Genomic DNA, 18718 nt, shown 5'->3' on the forward strand with positions numbered 1-18718 from the left:
GGCCACAACTATACTGCTATTAGCATGACGGCTTGAGAACACAAAGGTGTCATGGATGTTCTGCACAATTAAATTTCACTTGTAAATATTTCGTATTGCAATGGTTTCATTATAAACATGTGTACGTCATAAATATTGGTTGAGACTAGCTTGTCAGAGAGCGAAATGTTGCATCTCATGTATTGATAGTTAATTGAATGTTAGGGACATTTCTTTTTTATGGCAGAAACCATGCTGTGTTTTTGCATTCATGCTTTATTAAACATTCATTTTAGTGTCCTGTAGTGTACTCACAATGCCCTGTGACATGGCTGAACCAGTTGGTCTTCCTTTTTATACATAGGAAAAGACATAGTCTAAGAGAAATGCCAGAAGGGATAATTGAACTGTTGTAGGTGAACTCACAGCCCTGCAAGGACTCTGCCAGCCAACATCCTAGGGTGGCCATGTTTTTACAGTACTGACACCATCCATTAGGTCCTTCACTTTCCTACTGACTGTTCCTACCTTCACCCAACCTCTGCAAGCCAGAATGCAAGGTTCTTCCCACTTCACTCCTCCATTTCCTGACTCTGCCCTCTACTGATCCACCTTTCCAGTTTGAGCATCTGTGTAGAGTCCATTTACCTGCATCCTTTCCTTATGCTGTGGGGTTAAACGAGGAAAACTGATGACCTTACAACAGCTTTAAGCTGGAAGTTATAAACCCCCTCTAAAGATTTGTGTGCACTGTCGACTACATCTTGAAGGTGGAACTCAATTAAAAAAGTTTTGCACCATGCAAATCTGTTACAAATGAGAACCCACAACAGGTCGGAGAAATGCTTGACAATGCAATGACTGTAGCACTGTGTCTCAACTACCATTGGGAACTCAAAATATTGCATCCTGCCTATTTAACGACACTTTGAAGAGAAGAAATTCTGCTTATATGTTTCAATAAAATCACATCTCATTCTTCAGTGATTACAGCCCAACCCGTATATCTCTCCTCACAAGATAAACTTGTCATCCCAGGAATCATCTAACTGAACACATGGCATATCAGACAAGGAGGATCATCACTGTTCCTGCTGTTGTAGACTTCATAAAAGCCAGACCCTTCCAACTGTGTTTCAGCTCAATGTTGATTTCTGAGTACCTCTGTACCATTACAATACTTACATGCCTTAACTGCTACTGTGTATTTTCCCACACACCCATTTGCATAAACCTTTGCAACCGCAAGGCTTTACTTTCTTCTATGTGTTACAAATCCTGAGGTTTGAGCAGAGGTAAAGACAGGCTGCTTAGTTCTCTACTCATTGTCCTTCATATTTGAGGCCATGTAGTCCCAACAAACACCAACTGCATCTGTCAATCTACGCTTGTGTAAGAGCAGACACAGCCATCCATCAAGAGATGGGACAGTATTAGTGACAAACGTTTGTTTGTTTTTAAGAATCCAGCCTCTTGCTGAGTGGTCTAATTGAGAAAGGAAGAATTGAGGATTACGGATCGTAACTATCAGGATACCTGACGCAGATGAATATGATACTTTATCACGCAATAAAATTTAGTGAATAGAAGCTCTTCTTGTTCATGAGTAGGAACCAAGGTCTGAACAAGTGAGCAGTTAGAGATGCCCTGATTTTAGAAGAAGCCGGAGGTCCTTGCAAAGTCCTAAATTTTGCATTCTGGCTTTATCACCTCCATAGGGAAGACAATGAAATTGTTGTCTCTGGCTGAACATAGCAATGAAATGTAAAGAGAAGAAAATTAGTTGGGGAGGTGGTAAGATGCCCACCTTGAAGTGGAAAATAATACCATTTTCACTTAGTTCATTTCATAAGGTTGATTTAGATTAGCCTGTAGTTAAGTCAAGGAAGGTACCTCTGGTTAAATTTAATTTGCCATCATGAGGCCAGGCCTCTGATCTCTAATTCTTAGTGTCATTAATGCCGGTCATTGCTTAAAATGTGCAAGCCCATAATAGCAAAATGATCCAAAGAAAGTAAAAACTTTACAGTCTTTTTATAAATGCTTCAGTATTCTCAAATGTTCCATTCTACCTTTTAAGAAGTTCAACTGGAGTTTTGCAAAATGGATGTTGATGACCTTCACAAAAGCCACAAAAACTGCCTTCAGCCATCCATTTTGTGATCATCTTTGACTAAATGTATTTATTGGGCCTTTTACAGTGTTCAAATGTAAAAATAGAACATCACTATGGTATAGCTAACAATTTTTAGGAAGTATCACTGTTTTAAATCTAAAAGATATGGCACTGCAGTACTTCCACAACTCAAGTAGTGTTTCTTTAAAGCAATGAAAATTCTTCTACTCACTTAGCTTTCTCTTTATGATCCACTTTTCCATAACTGAGAAAATAGTTGGACATTTAGGGATGGATTATCGTGTTTGGATCTGGATCTGATCAATGGGTTGCCCAGCACAGGTCAGTAATTCAAATGACTGTGACATCAGATTTTTGAGTGACCCAAGGCATTAACATTTCATTTCTGACTTTTCTAACCAATTAGTGCAAGTGAGCACAATGAAAACCCGCACCTAAATGTGAAAGTTTCAATACTTAACTGCGAAGAACAGAATGAAACTATTCTATCATTTGCAATGTGGAGTCAACAACCTGAGTGAAAGAGTCATAACCAGGGAATCCTTCTATTTCCCCTCTCTCATCCTGCTTCTAGAAGGCATCCCTGAGGATCATGTTGTTGAATATAAGAACTCATAGAAAAATATAACAGATATCAAGCAGGAGTCCTTAAGACCAAACAAAAATGTAGATAGACGAACACAAGGAGAGGCCACTTTGGATTTGATTTGGTGCTTGGCAATGAACCAGGCCAAGTGTCAGACCTGTTGGTAGGAGAGCATTTTGGCGGTAGCGATCGTAACTCTCTTTCTTTCACGATAGTCATGGATAAGGATAGGTATATACAGCAGGGCAAGGTTGATTATGGGGAAGGATAATTATAATTCTGTTAGGCAAGAACTGGGTAAAATAAAATGGGAACAGATGCTGTCAGGGAAGAGCACTGTAGAAATGTGGAGATTGTTTAAGGAGTACATACTGCGTATGCTCGATATGTTTGCACTTAGTAGCCAGGGAAGATGTGGTCGAGTGAGGGTGCCTTGGTTCTCAAGAGAGGTCGAACGACTAGTTAAAAGGAAGAAGGAGGTTTATGTAAGGTTTAGGAAACAAGATTCGGAAAAGGCTCTAGAGGGATAAAAGTTAACCAGGAAGGATCTGAAGAAAGGGCTTAGGAGATCTATAAGGGGGCATGAGAAAACCTTGGCAGATAAGATCAAGGAAAGCTCCAAGGCTTTTTACAGTATATGAGGAATAAGAGAATGACCAGAGAAAGAGTAGGGCTGATCGAGGATTGTAGAGGGAATTTGTGTGTGGAGCCTAAAGAGATAGGAGACGTCCTTAATGAATACTTTTCTTCAGTATTCACAACTGAGAGAGACTTAGTTGTAGGGGAGGACAGTGTGAAACAGGTTGCTGGGCTAGAGGAGGTGGATGTTTTTAAGGAAGATGTACTCGGAATTCTGAGGAACTTGAAGATAGATAAATCCCCTGGGCCTGATGGGATTTATCCAAGGATTCTATGGGAAACCAGGGAAGAGATCAGTGGGCCTTTGGCATTGATCTTTTCATCCTCACTGTCCACGAGTACAGTGCTGGAAGATTCGAGAGTGGCAATCATCATTCCCTTGTTCAAAAAAGAGACTAGGGATAACCCAGGAAATTACAGCCAGTTAGTCTTACTTCTGTGATGGGCAAATTATTGGAAGGGGCTCTGAGAGATAGGATTTATGATCACTTGGATAGGCACGGTTTGATTCGTCATAGTCAGCATGGATTTGTGAGGAGTACATCATGCCTCACAAATCTTACTGAATTCTTTGACAATGTGACCAAACACATGGATGAAGGTAGAGCAGTGGATGTGGTATCCATGGATTTAAATAAGGAGTTTGATATGGTTCCCCATGGTAGGCTCATGCAGAAAGTAAGGAGGCATGAGATAGGGGGAAATGTGGCAGATTGGATTCAGAATTGGCTGACCTTTAGAAGACAAAGGGTGGTAGTGGACAGAAAATATTCGACATGGTGCTCAGTTACGAGTGGTGTACCACAAAGATCTGTTCTGTGTCCTCTTCTATTTTGTGATTTTTGTAAATGATTTGGATGTAGGAGTGGAAGTGTGGATTAATAAGTTAATGGATGATATGAAGGTGGATCGAGTTGTGGATAGTGTGGAGGGCTATTTTAGGTTACAAAGGGACATTGATAGAATGCAGAGCTCAGGTGAGAAGTGGCAGATGGAGTTTAATCCTGAAAAGTGTGAGGTGATTCATTTTGGAAGGGCAAAGTTGAAAGCAGAATACAGGGTTAACGGAAAGATTCTTGGCAGTGTAGAGGAGCAGAGGGATCTTGGGGTTCAAATTTACAGTTCCCTGGAAACAGCGACCCAGGTGGATAGAGTATGGGGTATGTTAACTTTCATGAATAGAGGGATTGAGTTTAAGAGCCGTGAAGTTATGCTCCAGCTATACAAAACCCTGGTTTGAACACCTCTGGAGTATTGTGTCCAGTTCTGGTTGCCTCATTTCAGGAAATATGTGGAAGCATTGGAAAAAGTGCAGAGGAGATTTACCAGGATGGTGCCTGGAACGGAGGGAAGGTCTTACGAGAAAAGGTTGAGAGAGCTAGGGCTTTTCTCTTTAGAATGACAAGGAGTGAGAGGTGACTTGATTGAGGAGAAGTGTAGATAGAGTGGACAGCCAGAGACTTTTTCCGAGGGTGGAGGTAGCTATTACAAGGGGGCATCATTTTAAAGTGAGTGGAGATAGATTTCGGGGAGACTTCAGAGGTAGCTTCTTTACTCAGAGAGTGGTAGGGGCGTGGAATGCATTGCCGAGAGGGTAGTGGAGTCGGCTTCATAAGGAGCATTTAAGCGGCTATTAGATAGGCATATAGATGATAGTATAAGGTAGGGGTTGAGGTTAGATAGACCTTAGGTTTAGGGAAAAGGTTTGGCACAACATTGTGGGCCAAAAGGCCTGTACCGTGCTGGACAGTTCTATGTTCTGTGTTCTAAATGAGAAATGATCAGAGGATGTGAACACCCTGAGTGCAGATAAAATGTCCCAAGAGGCTCAACGACCTCAACAGTGCAAGAGTGATGAAATGAATGCCATATTCCAATGTCAGACACTTCTTTCTGACTTCCACAGCCTTCTCCTACATCATACTCCTCAGTTCAACACATACATTTTGAGTTCATCCATTCATCTGTTACAAGGCATGTCCTCACATCCCCATCTGAATCATCAACATTCCCACTTACCTGCAATTAAATGCCAATCCAAAGCTATCCCCCACTGTATGACTTCTCACAGTTATCACCAGCGATGTGTTTAGAAAGTAATCCATTTGCAATCTGTAAATCCCTGAATCATTGCAAGTCCACCCAGAGCAGCAAGTCTGAAGTTCCTCAAATTCTGACCAGCTACAGCGTTAGTAAAATGGATGTAAAATGTGAGATAATAAAGTGTGAATCTGGATGAACACAGCAGGCCAAGCAGCATCTCAGGAGCACAAAAGCTGATGTTTCGAGCCTAGACCCTTCATCAGAGAGGGGGATGGGGAGAGGGTTCTGGAATAAATAGGGAGAGAGGGGGAGGCGGACGGAAGATGGAGAGAAAAGAGGATAGGTGGAGAGGAGAGTATAGGTGGGGAGGTAGGGAGGGGAGAAGTCAGTCCAGGGAAGATGGACAGGTCAAGGAGGTGGGATGAGGTTAGTAGGTAGGAAATGGAGGTGCAGCTTGAGGTGGGAGGAAGGGATGGGTGAGAGGAAGAACAGGTTAGGGAGGCAGAGACAGGCTGGGCTAGTTTTGGGATACAGTGGTGGGAGGGGATGAGCTGGGCTGGCTTTGTGATGCAGTGGGGGGAGGGGAGATTTTGAAGCTGGTGAAGTCCACATTGATACCATTGGGCTGCAGGGTTCCCAAGCGGAATATGAGTTGCTGTTCCTGCCACCTTTGGGTGACATCATTGTGACACTGCAGGAGGCCCATGATGGACATGTCGTCTAAAGAATGGGAGGGGGAGTGGAAATGGTTCGCAATTGGGAGGTGCAGTTGTTTATTGCGAACCGAGCGGAGGTGTTCTACAAAGCGGTCCCCAAGCCTCCGCTTGGTTTCCCCAGTGTAGAGGAAGCGACACCAGGTACAATGGATACAGTATACCACATTGGCAGATGTGCAGATGAACATCTGCTTAATATGGAAAGTCATCTTGGGGCCTGGGATAGGGATGAGGGAGGAGGTGTGGGGGCAAGTGTAGCACTTCCTGCGGTTGCAGGGGACGGTGCCGGGTGTGGTGGGGTTAGAGGGGAGTGTGGAGTGAACAAGGGAGTCACGGAGAGAGTGGTCTCTCCGGAAGGCAGACAGGGGTGGGGATGGAAAAATGTCTTGGGTGGTGGGGTCGGATTGTAGATGGCGAAAGTATCGGAGGATGATGTGTTGTATCCGGAGTTTGGTGGGGTGGTGTGTGAGAACGAGGGTGATCCTCCTGCGGCGGTTGTGGCAGGGGCGGGTGTGAGGGATGTGTTGCGGGAAATGCGGGAGACGTGGTCAAGGGCATTCTCGCCCACTGAAGGGGGAAGGTTGCGGTCCTTGAAGAACTTGGATATCTGGGATGTGCGGGAGTGGAATGCCTCATCCTGGGAGCAGATGCGGCAGAGACGGAGGAATTGGGAATAGGAGATGGAATTTTTGCAGGAGGGTGGGTGAGAGGAGGTGTATTCTAGGTAGCTGTGGGAGTTGGTGGGCTTGAAATGGACATCAGTTACAAGCTGGTTGCCTGAGATGGAGACTGAGAGGTCCAGGAAGGTGAGGGATGTGTTGGAGATGGCCCTGGTGAACCTGAGTTTGGGGTGGAAGGTGTTGGTGAAGTGGATGAACTGTTTGAACTCCTCTGGGGAGCAAGAGGCAGCGCCGATACAGTCATCAATGTAACGGAGGAAGAGGTGGGGTTTGGGGCCTGTGTAGGTGTGGAAGAGGGACTGTTCCACGTAACCTACAAAGAGGCAGGCATAGCTTGGGCCCATGCGGGTACCCATGGCCACCCCCTTTGTCTGTAGGAAGAGAAATGGTTGAGGGTGAGGATGAGTTCGGCTAGGCGGATGAGGGTGTTGGTGGAGGGGGACTGGCCGGGCCTGCGGGACAGGAAGAAGCGGAGGGCCTTGAGGCCATCTGCATGCGGAATACAGGTGTATAGGGACTGGACGTCCATGGTGAAAATGAGGTGTTGGGGCCCAGGGAATTGGAAGTTCTCGAGGAGGTGGAGGGCGTGGGTGGTGTCACAGACATAGGTGGGGAGTTCCTGGACCACAGGAGAGAAAATGGAGTCCAGATAGGTGGAGATGAGTTCAGTGGGGCAGGAAGAGGCGGAGACAATGGGTCGACCAGGGCAGGCAGGTTTGTGGATTTTGGGAAGGAGATGTAAAATCTGCTCGTGTGCAGCAAATTGTGAGATTCTGAAAATGTCACCAGCAGGAAGAGACAGAGATCAAGAAATTCAGGATGCAGTGACCTTAAAAAGCATCTCTTGTCCACTTGTTCCACCTGGAATGAGGTCTTATACAAAGCTGCAATTTCAGCAATGATTTTCTGTAGAAATCTGAAATTCCAGAGGCACTGACACTCAGTTACATCCATGAAGCTTCATCTTCTGCTTGTATACTCTAGTATCTAATTTTCTGAGCTGGAGCTGTTTTCTGTAACCTTCTGTCATGTGGCACATCAGGGGACAGAGGAAAATGTTGCTGTTGTTCCTTTTTTGCTATTGGTGTTGTCTCTGTTCCTCCAAGAAATCCAAGTTTGAGTTATATAAACAATTCCATGTTACTAAAGAGGCTATTGATGCAGGTCAAAAGCAAAATAAGCAGTAGTTGGATTTTGAAATTTGAAAGGATTCCAGCCTGCCAATTTCTCAGCTTGGTTGATCCCTGTTGTCATCTTGCCTTATTCAACTCGTGACTTTCAGATAGACCGGCAAACCCATGCACTGCCAACTATAAACAGAACCTGAAGTTAAAGATGCAGCAAATGGTCTTTTTGCATAAGGCTTCTTCACAGATCCACCTTTCTCAAGCTATGGTGAATGCATATCAGCTAAATGCCGAAGACAGCAGATTCCTGTTTGCTTCCTGACATGCTGATGTATTTTTGCCTCTTTAACCACTCAGACACTTAGACACCCATCCACCCTACTAAAATATCCCCTTTGTCACTTAGGTCCAAGTTTCCCAAGGAGTGGCAATATGATACAGAATGCCAGTTCATTCCTTTTTCTGCCAGGAAAGAATCCTGCATTTCTTACAGGATATATTGATCAGGATGTCGTCAGAAATGCGAAGCAGTGCTTCCATTCTGACAGTTACCTCATACTACAAAATTGTCGATTGGAGGTAAACCAAGTCCCCTTTTTCATACCAGTCAGCTGCCGTTTTCTGAAACTTAAAGGTCCTGAATCACAGACATCCACATTGACAACTATTGTTAAAAAGTAAGTACGTAAAAGTTCATGTAAGTACGTAAAAGTTCATGTGTCAGATGCCATCTGGGAGGTAGAGTGCTACGTGAATAGGATGCCAGATGGGTAAGATAGTCTGTGGATAGGGATAAGATGTGAGTGGGGAGGATGACAAATGGGTAGGGTATGAAGTAGGTAGTTAGCAGGGTGACAGGTAGATAGGATGTAAGGTGGGTACGGTAGCAGGTAAGTAGGGTGCAAGGTGGCAAGAGTAAGTGATGAAGCGTTTAGGGTAGGTTGAGGTGACTGGGAGACATTGGGTCTGGCAAAGTGTAAGAAAGGGAATAGCGTTGTGTCCCAACTGGGTATGGGCCAAGCAATGGATGTGAGTGGTGATTGGGCAGTGCAAGGTATTGGGTCTGAAGGTAGGGGGTTAGAGAAGGTCCAGGGAGGATGTTGAGTCTGAAGGAGTGGAGGTGGTAGGGTTCCATACCTGGAATGAGGGTAGATACGTTGGATTTGTGGAATGAATGGTGATGTCTACCACTGGGGCAGGAGCATTGGGCTCAAAGCAGGGGAAGGCCATGCAGATGTGGAATGGTGGAATGGGGTATGGGAGCAGAGCAGGAGAAGATGGTGGTCAGATTTGGCAGTGTGATAACGTGGGAGAGGTCCTAGGTATAGAGGAGGTGGCAGATCCAATGATGGGTGTTGTTAGGTCTTGGGGAGAGGCTGGCGGTGTGATGGAATCTTGGGATCAAGGTCAGGGTCCCGGGTCTAGTGTATGTAAGGGATCTGGGGTAGATGTTGTTGGTGGTGTGTGAGGGTTACTTTAAGAGTTACTCAGGAGTTAAATTAAGTATTCACTACTGTAACTTTTCCTGAGTAACTATTTAGTTAACTTCAGTGGAGCTCTCTGAATTTCCTGATTTAAATGGATTCTTTTGAAGGGTTCCAGGTGTAGGGGAATTGCCCATGGAATCTTCAGTTTCCCAGGCAATTCCCTTGGAGTCTGCTATGATTGGGATTCTGCAAGGTCTCAAAGTGCACCGCTTACCTATGCTTCAGGAATGATTATCCGGCCATCAAAAAATCCTGACTTCATTTTCCTGCATGTGTTCAATTTACCTCTCTTCATGAATATTTATCATCGTTCATTACTTGTCAGAAAGAAAACTTATACTCATTTGGGGCGGCACGGTGGCTCAGCGGTTAGCACTGCAGCCTCACAGTGCCAGGAACCCGAGTTCGATTCCTGCCTCGGGCAACTGTCTGTGTGGAGTTTGCACGTTCTCCCCTTGTCTGCGTGGGTTTCCTCCGGGTCCTTTGGTTTCCTCCCACAGTCCAAAGATGTGCAGGCTAGGTGGATTGGCCATGCTAAATTGCCCATAGTGTTCAGGGGTGAGTGGGTTATAGGGGGATGGATCTGGGTGGGATTCTTCAAGGGGCGGTGTGGACTTGTTGGGCCAAAGGACCTGTTTCCACACTGTAGAGAATCTAGCCTAATCAAAGAGAATTAGACTGGAATTCTTTCCCACAGAAAGCTGTGGAGGTCAGGTCATTGAATAGATTCAAGGAAGAGATAAATGTTTGTTCATATTTTAAAGGCATTGAAGGATATGGGGGGAAAGCAGGAATATGGCACTGAGATAGAGGATTAGTCACAATCATATTGAATGACATGGAACAGGTTTGAAGGGCCAAATGGGCTACTCTTGCTTCTTGCTTCTTTATTTCTGCAAACTTCATGATCTCCCAGACAATTAACTACTCTTGTGTTGTAAGAAATGCAACAGCTAAATTTGTGGCAGCAAATTTTCAGGAACTGCAGTTTGGTGTCTTTTCCAGGCAATATTGATAGGATCATTAGGGAGAACTGCCCTTCTCCAAAACAGTACCATCCTACTTGAGACAGGACCTCAATTATGTTTTGCATCTAAAAGATAACTCAAGCAACACTGTCATAGCATCTGCATTGAGGTTTCAGCCAAGTTATTTGTGCTCAAGTCTCTGATGGTGCTTGAACCTATGATTGTCTGATTCAAGCATGGAAGTGATAAGTTTCTTCCCTTCTGTCCATTTTGGCAAAGAATGGCACTATTGGCAAGAATTTGTATGCATTTTCTGTTACTGTCTTCATAATGGAAGAGAAATTAATTTTAGACCAGTTTGTTGAATACTTACTGGCGCAATTCCTACTATCTCTGAAACGATTTTCAATACAGGCATTTTACTTTTCAGGTTCAAGACCATACAACAGATTTTATGTCTATTGCAAGATAACATGCAAAGCAGTGCAGCCTGGGAAACTAAGGGCACGTTGTAGCACGTGTCAGCAAGGAACATTGATTTTAACTACGGTAAGCATACATTTCTAGCATTACAAAAATTTTATCTTTGATACTATGTTGCTGCTATTGAACTTGAATTCTTGAACTCTAAAGAAATGTTTTGCAATTGGACAAAATATGGAACACATGATACAGAAACTTCCAAGTTAGACTGAATTCCCAACATGGTGCACAGCTTAATAAAATGGCACAAGTTCCTTGCCTGCAACCAGCCACTTATTGTGTAGCTTTCGGTCATGTCACTAGTTCACCTGCTAGAACTGCTGTAACCCATCTGGAACTTCTTTGCTCAATAACCATTTATTAATGTCACTGAAGACCTCGATGGAGGTCTTGCTTTCCTGCTGCTTGATGTTCATGGAAATCAAGAAGAGGAAATGAAGATCAATATCTAAAAGTAGACCTCACCCATAGCATTGATCAAGTGATATACGTATATATCTCTGAACAGCTACTACAATGTGGCTATAGAATCAAGGATAGTTGGTAGAGTAGAAGATAGTGCAGTTAGAGCTCATTGCCCCATATTGGTACTATTTTAGCCCATATTATCATGTCTGATTCACTGCATCTGTTTTAAACAAAACCTAAGGCTTTCCAAAGTTTCCTTGACAGTTTGGCCCATTACTGCTTGCTTTAACTGATGTAAACAACAACGCTCATTCCTTCAATCAAAATACAAACACTTCAAAAATGTATGATCTTTTCCTAATCATTAGGTGATAAAGTTTCAAATGTTTTCTCCTTCTCATTTCACTCTAATTTAATTCCATTTAATTTCAATCTGGCTGGCCCAGCAAATTTTAAGTTAATACCCAAACACCTGCACAAGGCTCCACAAACAGCAAGAAGAATACACAGTAATTACAATGTCCATAAAAGTTAACTAGAACAGCTGAAGAACTCGCTTGCTCTTTTGTGCACTAAATTGAACTGGTAAACACTGGACATTAATTTTATGGAAGGGTTTAAACCCATTGCCATCTGATTCAAATGCAAAAATGCTATCACTAAACCATGATGTCGACTTAGGGCAGAACATTTGGACTATGTTTATTCAATTATGTTCTGTGATTTTATGGAATGTTTGCAGTTATGTTATATATACATATTTGATTTATTTGTCTGTATAATTACCGTGCTTTATTATTTCAAGGCTAAAGGTACACAGTACACTGCACTAAGTGACGTAACCTTGGACTGTAGGTACTCATACAGCATAAAAGCATAAGAATTAGAAGCAGAAGTAGAAGGATGACTTTGTAGTGGTGATGTAAAATATGAGTGATTGATAGCCTCTCCAGACACACTGTACATGCTTAGACAGTTTTAGTGGAGGCTGTTTCAAGCACACATGTCATGATTATGTATGTCTGCACAATTATGTCTTTGGCAATAATGAAGCATCATTTGCAGTCTGACATCAGCCTGTAACTGTCTTAAGCCAAGTTGGATACCTATTCCTTCAGTGGAGCGAAGGGAATATTGCAACTTCTCAGTCACTTAGGTAGCCGATGACAAAATCTCAGAGGTTTGGCATAACAGTCAATGTGAATTTCAGAAATTAAAAACAGCTCCAAAGTAATAAATTGTTCATTTAAACTAATAATAATTAAAATGGCCATTCAAAGTTGCCAAGCTAAAGGGGTTTTTTTTGCCTTTTCACTTGAAATTCAGTTAGAGAGAGGAAAACTCGCCCGAGGTCCTTGGTCACCAGTGAAAGGGGGTCAAATTGGGCTGAGGTAAGGAGCTGGGTTTAATGAACACTGAGCTTGGTTGGGCTGTAGTGGCACATACTCTGATATGGCTTTGGCAGAATTCATTTAAAAATGAGCTCCAGAATTCCGTTGTCTTTCAACCATGGATTTCCTCTTCTTGCAACATGCTTTATGGATAGTCAGAGACAGCAAGAACTGTCAATGCTGGAGTCAGAGATAACACAGTATGGAGCTGGAGGAACACAGCAGGCCAGACAGCATCAGAGGAACAGGAAAGCCGATGTTTCGGGTCGGGATGCTTCTTCAGAAGAAGGGTCCCGACCCAAAGCTTCAGATTTCCTGTTCCTCTGCTGCCTGGTCTGCTGTGTTCCTCCAGCCCCACACTGTTATCTATGCTTTATGGATAGGTGTTTGGCGAGGGAGAAGGTGGAAGGGAAGGTTGTGTATGTCCACCCCACTGTCAGGTGCAAGGTTTGACACTATCTCCTTCACGCAAACACATTCTCTGTCCCTCCCTACCACCTAAACGCATCCATACTTTCTCTCTCACTACCAACATTCCCTCTAAGCTGTGCAACTATCAGGAAGCTCTGCACACACTGATCACTGCATCGATGCATATCTTTCACTTCTGGTAGTTGTTGCTGCATATAAAACTAGAAATCCAAGCAATGGCAAAAATTAGAAGGCATGTTGCTCCCAACTCTCTCACTTGCTATCCCTGTCTCCCACACCAACATACTCACTCCCTCCTGCGTAACCATTCTCCCTCATTCAGATGCTCCCTCTCATCATATACTTTCTTCCTCTCCCTTGCGTGCACTTTTTCTCTCTATTACAACACAGTGTGCATCCCTCACTTAATTACTCTCCCTCTCTAATTCACTTCACTTTGTCTTCCTCACTTACCCTCCCTGTTTCCCCCTCACTTTCACCCTCACTCACTCTGTCTCTCACCCTTAATCTACCTCTCATCAGCACTATGTCTCTTCATTCACGTAGCCTTTTGCTGTCATCCACATTCTCTCTCACACACTTCTCTCTCCCTCACGTGCACACTTTCTCTTACTGCACACACACATGGAGTAGAATCTTCCCTGCCCTGAACCACGTGGACGATCATTAGAAAGTTGGAAATTTACTCATACTTTCTTTCAGTCTCATTTATGGATAGTCAGAAACAGTAAGAACTGTCAATGCTGGAGTCAGAGATAATAGTGTGGAGCTGGAGGAACACAGCAGGCCAGACAGCATCAGAGGAACCAGGAAAGCTGATGTTTCGGGTCGGGACAGGCCAGTCTCCACGGGCGGCACGGTGGCTCAGTGGTTAGCACTGCAGCCTCACAATGCCAGGGACCCAGGTTCGATTCCCCCCTTGGGCGACTGTCTGTGTGGAGTTTGCACATTCTCCCCGTGTCTGTCCCCGTGTCTGTGTGGGTTTCCTCCGGGTGCTTCGGTTTCCTCCCACAGTCCAAAGATGTGCAGCTTAGGTGGATTGGCCATGCTAAATTGCCTGTAGTGCTCAGGGGTATGTGGGTTATGGGAGATGGGTCTGGGTGGGATGCTTCAAGGGTGGTGTGGACTTGTTGGGCTAAAGGGCCTGTTTCCACACTGTAGGAAATCTCATCTCAATCTCATCTCCTTCACACTCACTCACATTTCCCTTCTGTCCCTCACTTTCAGTTTCACTCCCTGATTCTCAGTTTCTCTACCTCTCTCTCATATTCAATTACATTTTTCTCATCCTCACTCTCACTGTCTTGCCTTAAATTGCACTTTCTCTCTATCTGCCTTTCCCTGTCACTTTTTGTCTGTCCCCTCATTTATACATATTGCGTGGAATTTTCAGGGCCTGCTTGGAGTGTTACAGGTGCAGGCAGAGGAATATAACTGGGCAGGAGGCAACACCTCTGTTTCCGGATGGTAGGTTGAAGTTTTGGGAATAAGTTCGCAAAAATCTTTCAGGTGGACTTAGCTGTTCTGGTCTTACCTGTTTTGCATTCATGAGCGTACCATGAATACTTATGAACATCCCAACTGACCAGAATGAATTTATTGATGTGATTTTATTAAGCAAAAACAGCAAATGTGTGTTCACAAACCCAACTTTAAATACAAGATGAATGCCTGATGGGATAGACTGACTGATGAATAAATTGTCAATTTGTTACTTGACTCTATCTAAAACAAGCTGTCACATTGCATAAATGCTTCTCGTGTAAGCGCTGAAGGCTTGCAATATTCAGCTGATCATGAAAAACAGCATTCATACACACACAGCCTTCTTGCATGAAATGATCCCAATGTTAGGGGTAAAGGCTGTCCATGCTTAGCAGCTCATGAGAAAGGATATTCACAGGCATCAGATTTATTGCGATAGAATTAGGGGTGAAGGGTGATTTTCCCCACTAGCCTGTGCATGAAAAAGAGAACCGAGGTCTTCAGCAACTTAGAGCAGTCTGCATGGAAAGGGAGTATTCAAAGCATTGCAGCTAACCCCAGCAGCGTAAATGACCTTGAAGGAAACTTCTTTACATGGCTCGGGACACTGTCACCTATAAAAACCAAAAGAACTGTGGATGCTGTAAATCAGGAAACAAAACAGAAAATGCTGGAAAAGCTCAGCAGGTCTGGCAGCATCTGTGAAGGTAAAAACAGTTAATGTTTTGGGTCCGGTAACCCTTCATCATGTGTTAATATACTACCCAAGTACACTATGGGCTCTTATCGTGTTCAGTAGTTTTCTGTGTAGTACCTTATCAAATGCCTTTGGAAATCCAAAGATATTACACCAACTGGCATCCATTTATGTATCTTGTTTGTTACCTCCTCAGAAAAATCTAACAAGTTTGTCAGGCATGATTTCAACTTCATGGAGCTTAATTCACTCTGTTTGACTATATTATGGATTTTTAAATGCTCTGGTATTACAACCTTTATAATTGACTCCAACATTTTCCAAAGACAGATAAGATAAGCCCTTTATTTACCTTTTATATCTCTTTTTTTTTAAATAAGGGTGTTACATTGACAGATTCCCAATCTACTTGAACTTCTCCAGACTCTCAGGATTCTTGGAGGATTACTCCCAATGCATCTACTGTCAATGTAGCTACCTGTCTTTGGATGCAACCCACCAGGTCCAGGGGACCTATTGGCCTTTAGATCAGTCAGTTTCCTTAATGAATTATCTATGATGTATTTATTTTCCCCCCCCCTTTGCCCAATGACTTAGTTTTTTGAACTTTGTATTTATTCAACTCCGACAGCACTTCCTTATTCCCCATTATTACTTTCCCAGCCTCATTCTCTAAGAGGCCTATATTCACTTCGGTTTCTCTCTTTCTTTTTAGAAATGTTTTTTTAAAAAAACCTCCTACTGTCCATTTTTACATTTACCCCCATAGCTGGGATTCACCCTGTACTTTCTTGTTCTTGTTCATTTTTGTTGGACTTTTAATATTGTCTTAGTCTTCTGCTTTACCATTAATTTTGCCACATTGTATGTTTTTAACTTTTTAATTTGGTGCTATCCTGAACTACCTTGTTTAACCATGGTTGGTTTAACCCCTTTCTAGAATCCTTCTTCCTCACCTTGTTGTGAGTCATAAGTAGTTGTTCATCATTCATCTTACCTGCCAAACTCAAAACTCCTCTCCCAGTCTTCTCCCTCCAACCCTGCCTTTATTCCTCTGTGATTGCCTTTCATTATTGCTGTAGAAATAATGAGGAACTGCATTGTAAACAAAATGACGCAATTTTAAAAGGAAGCAAGAATGAAAATGAAAGGTTTGCCACTGCAAAATATATTAAATGCCCCATGAACTGCAACTGTTAATAAAGTTATTCTCCAAATATGTTTTACAGCTGTGCTGTACAAGAATTTGTATGTGTTGCTTTTTTACAGATGGGAGAGTTAATATTTACACATTCATGTATATAGTTGCATTTATCACTACCCCATGTTTTTGATTTTTTGCTTTATTCATTCACGGGACGAGGGCATGGCTGGCTGTGCTATTGCCCAGAGGGCAATTAAGTGTCAACCACATTGCTGTGAGTCTGGAGTCACATGTAGGCCAGACCAGGTAAGGATGGCAGTTTTCTTCCCGAAAGGAAATTTGTAAACCAGATGGGTTTTTCCCAACAATGAAGTCATGGTCATCATTATATTGTTAATTCCAGTTATTAATTGAATTCACATTTCACCATCTGCCATGGCGAGATTTGAACCCTGATCCCCAGAACGTTATGTGGGTCTCTGAATTAACAGTCCAGCTATAATACCACTAGGCCATCGCCTCCACCTCAAACATCTGCTAAATTGTCTGACTTCATGAATCTTGACAGTCTTGAGGTATTATGATTCTTCTGGAAGATATTTGTCTGGAACTTTGAAGATTGTAGATCTTTGGCTTTAGGACTATTAACTTTGAATCTGTTCTTGACCTTGCATGCTTTCTAAAGTGTCTCCATAATGAAGAACATTTTATCTTTTGAATGTTCTTCAGAGTATGTAGTTTCTCCTAAAGCAAATGATGTGCCTACTACCTGATCTGGTGGACACTTAATCTCCTGAATTTCTTTTGCAGTGAAACTCTTGCCTGTTGAATGAAGTAGTTAGCTCATAAAATCATTTGGGTACCTTTCATCTCATGAAGTGACTTCATAGAAGTTGGCTGCTCTGATGAACTGGTGTTTTCTTTTTTCACTATCCTGGATTTCTGATCTGGACAATTTCTTCGTGCTAGTACCTAGACCTCTGTACTGGGTAGTTTCTTATTGACTATGTCCTGAATCTGTGGCTTTGGTCATTCCACCACAATGTTGATTCTTGTGGAATCATATACAGCCCACATTCAGTCTATGCATGCGAGTTATTTTTTGAAACCGCTGATGCATCCATGCAGATATATGTAATTTTTTTAGTTGAATTTTTGGTAGATCAGTTGTCTTCATCCATCCCCTTTTATCTCATTGATAAATCCAAGATGTTCAGTCATGTAACTAATGAATTGAATCTGGCTTAGCTGTATCATTCGTGTTTTTCTTGGAATTACAAATAATTGACATATTCCTCTTGTATCTGATTTGGTTCATTATCTCATGTCACATTTGAATCTGCCATTAAAATTTGTTCGCCAGGCTATGTTGGTGCCTGAACAATTTCAGTTAAAGAGTAAACTATGAGCTTTTCATTCTTTCTCTTATCTGTATCATTCCATTGACTTTGCTGGTTCCCATTTGAATATACTTCAGTGATGATAGAACTGTTATCCATTCCTGAGAACCCTCTGTAATTGTAGATTTCACAATGAGTTGCAGATCTTCAATCTCTCTTGACAACTTTGGCAACCAGACTACTGACTGAGCTTTGGATGTCCATTTGGCAATCTCTAGGTTTCCCCGGGGCATTTTTTCCAGGAGTTATTCATGTAGGGAGATTAGAATCACTGTTGGTTTGCAACATAGTTGTGAATCATCTGTGGTTAGGAAATGCAGTAATTGTTCAAAGGACGTCTTCTCAGAGGATTCACTGGACTTTTGGTTCAGTCATCCTTTAACACAATACTGATGAATAGTCACAAGTTCGTGATCAGTCTTTTGTCTTGAACCTATTTTGCTGGGTACTGGTTTTCTCAATCATGTGAAACAAATATGCAACATGCTATCATAGCTACTGAGCTCTTTAAAGTTTGCCACAGTTCTTGGATGCCAAAGAAATCTTCTAGTCTGTTGACTAGATGTTCAACAACTGTCTGTTTCTGGACCTGCACTGCCAGATGTATCGAGCTTCTAGCCCACACTTCTTGCCAGGTTTGAAGTAATAGGCTTTACCATTAATTGTTGTTTCTCCACTAGAAGCATAGAATCCTTACAGTGTTGAAAGAGGCCATTCAGCCCATCAAGTCTACACCAACCTAGCGAAGAGCATCCCACTCAGATCACTGCTCTCCCTGTAACCCCACCTTTCCCATGGCTAATATTCTGCACACTATCGGGCAATGTAACATTTAACCTACACATCTTTAGACTGTGGAAACTGAAGTTCAAGGTTTTAGCTATAGTTCATGGTGAAAACCCAAGCAGACACAGGG

The 18718-nt window shown here is 42.8% G+C and overlaps 1 protein-coding gene across 8 annotated transcripts in view; it reads left to right on the forward strand.

The window, feature by feature from the left end:
- Nucleotides 1-18718, forward strand: part of prkn (parkin RBR E3 ubiquitin protein ligase) — a 977400-nt gene that overhangs the window by 385243 nt on the left and 573439 nt on the right. For all 8 annotated transcript variants that reach the window (XM_059648413.1, XM_059648412.1, XM_048535676.2 and 5 more), the window contains one exon: nucleotides 10793-10911. In XM_059648413.1, the coding sequence (XP_059504396.1) occupies nucleotides 10793-10911 (119 nt within the window). The remainder of the gene's footprint in view (nucleotides 1-10792; nucleotides 10912-18718) is intronic.

This window comes from Stegostoma tigrinum, chromosome 9 (assembly GCF_030684315.1).
Source record: "Stegostoma tigrinum isolate sSteTig4 chromosome 9, sSteTig4.hap1, whole genome shotgun sequence".
NCBI lineage: Eukaryota > Metazoa > Chordata > Chondrichthyes > Orectolobiformes > Stegostomatidae > Stegostoma > Stegostoma tigrinum.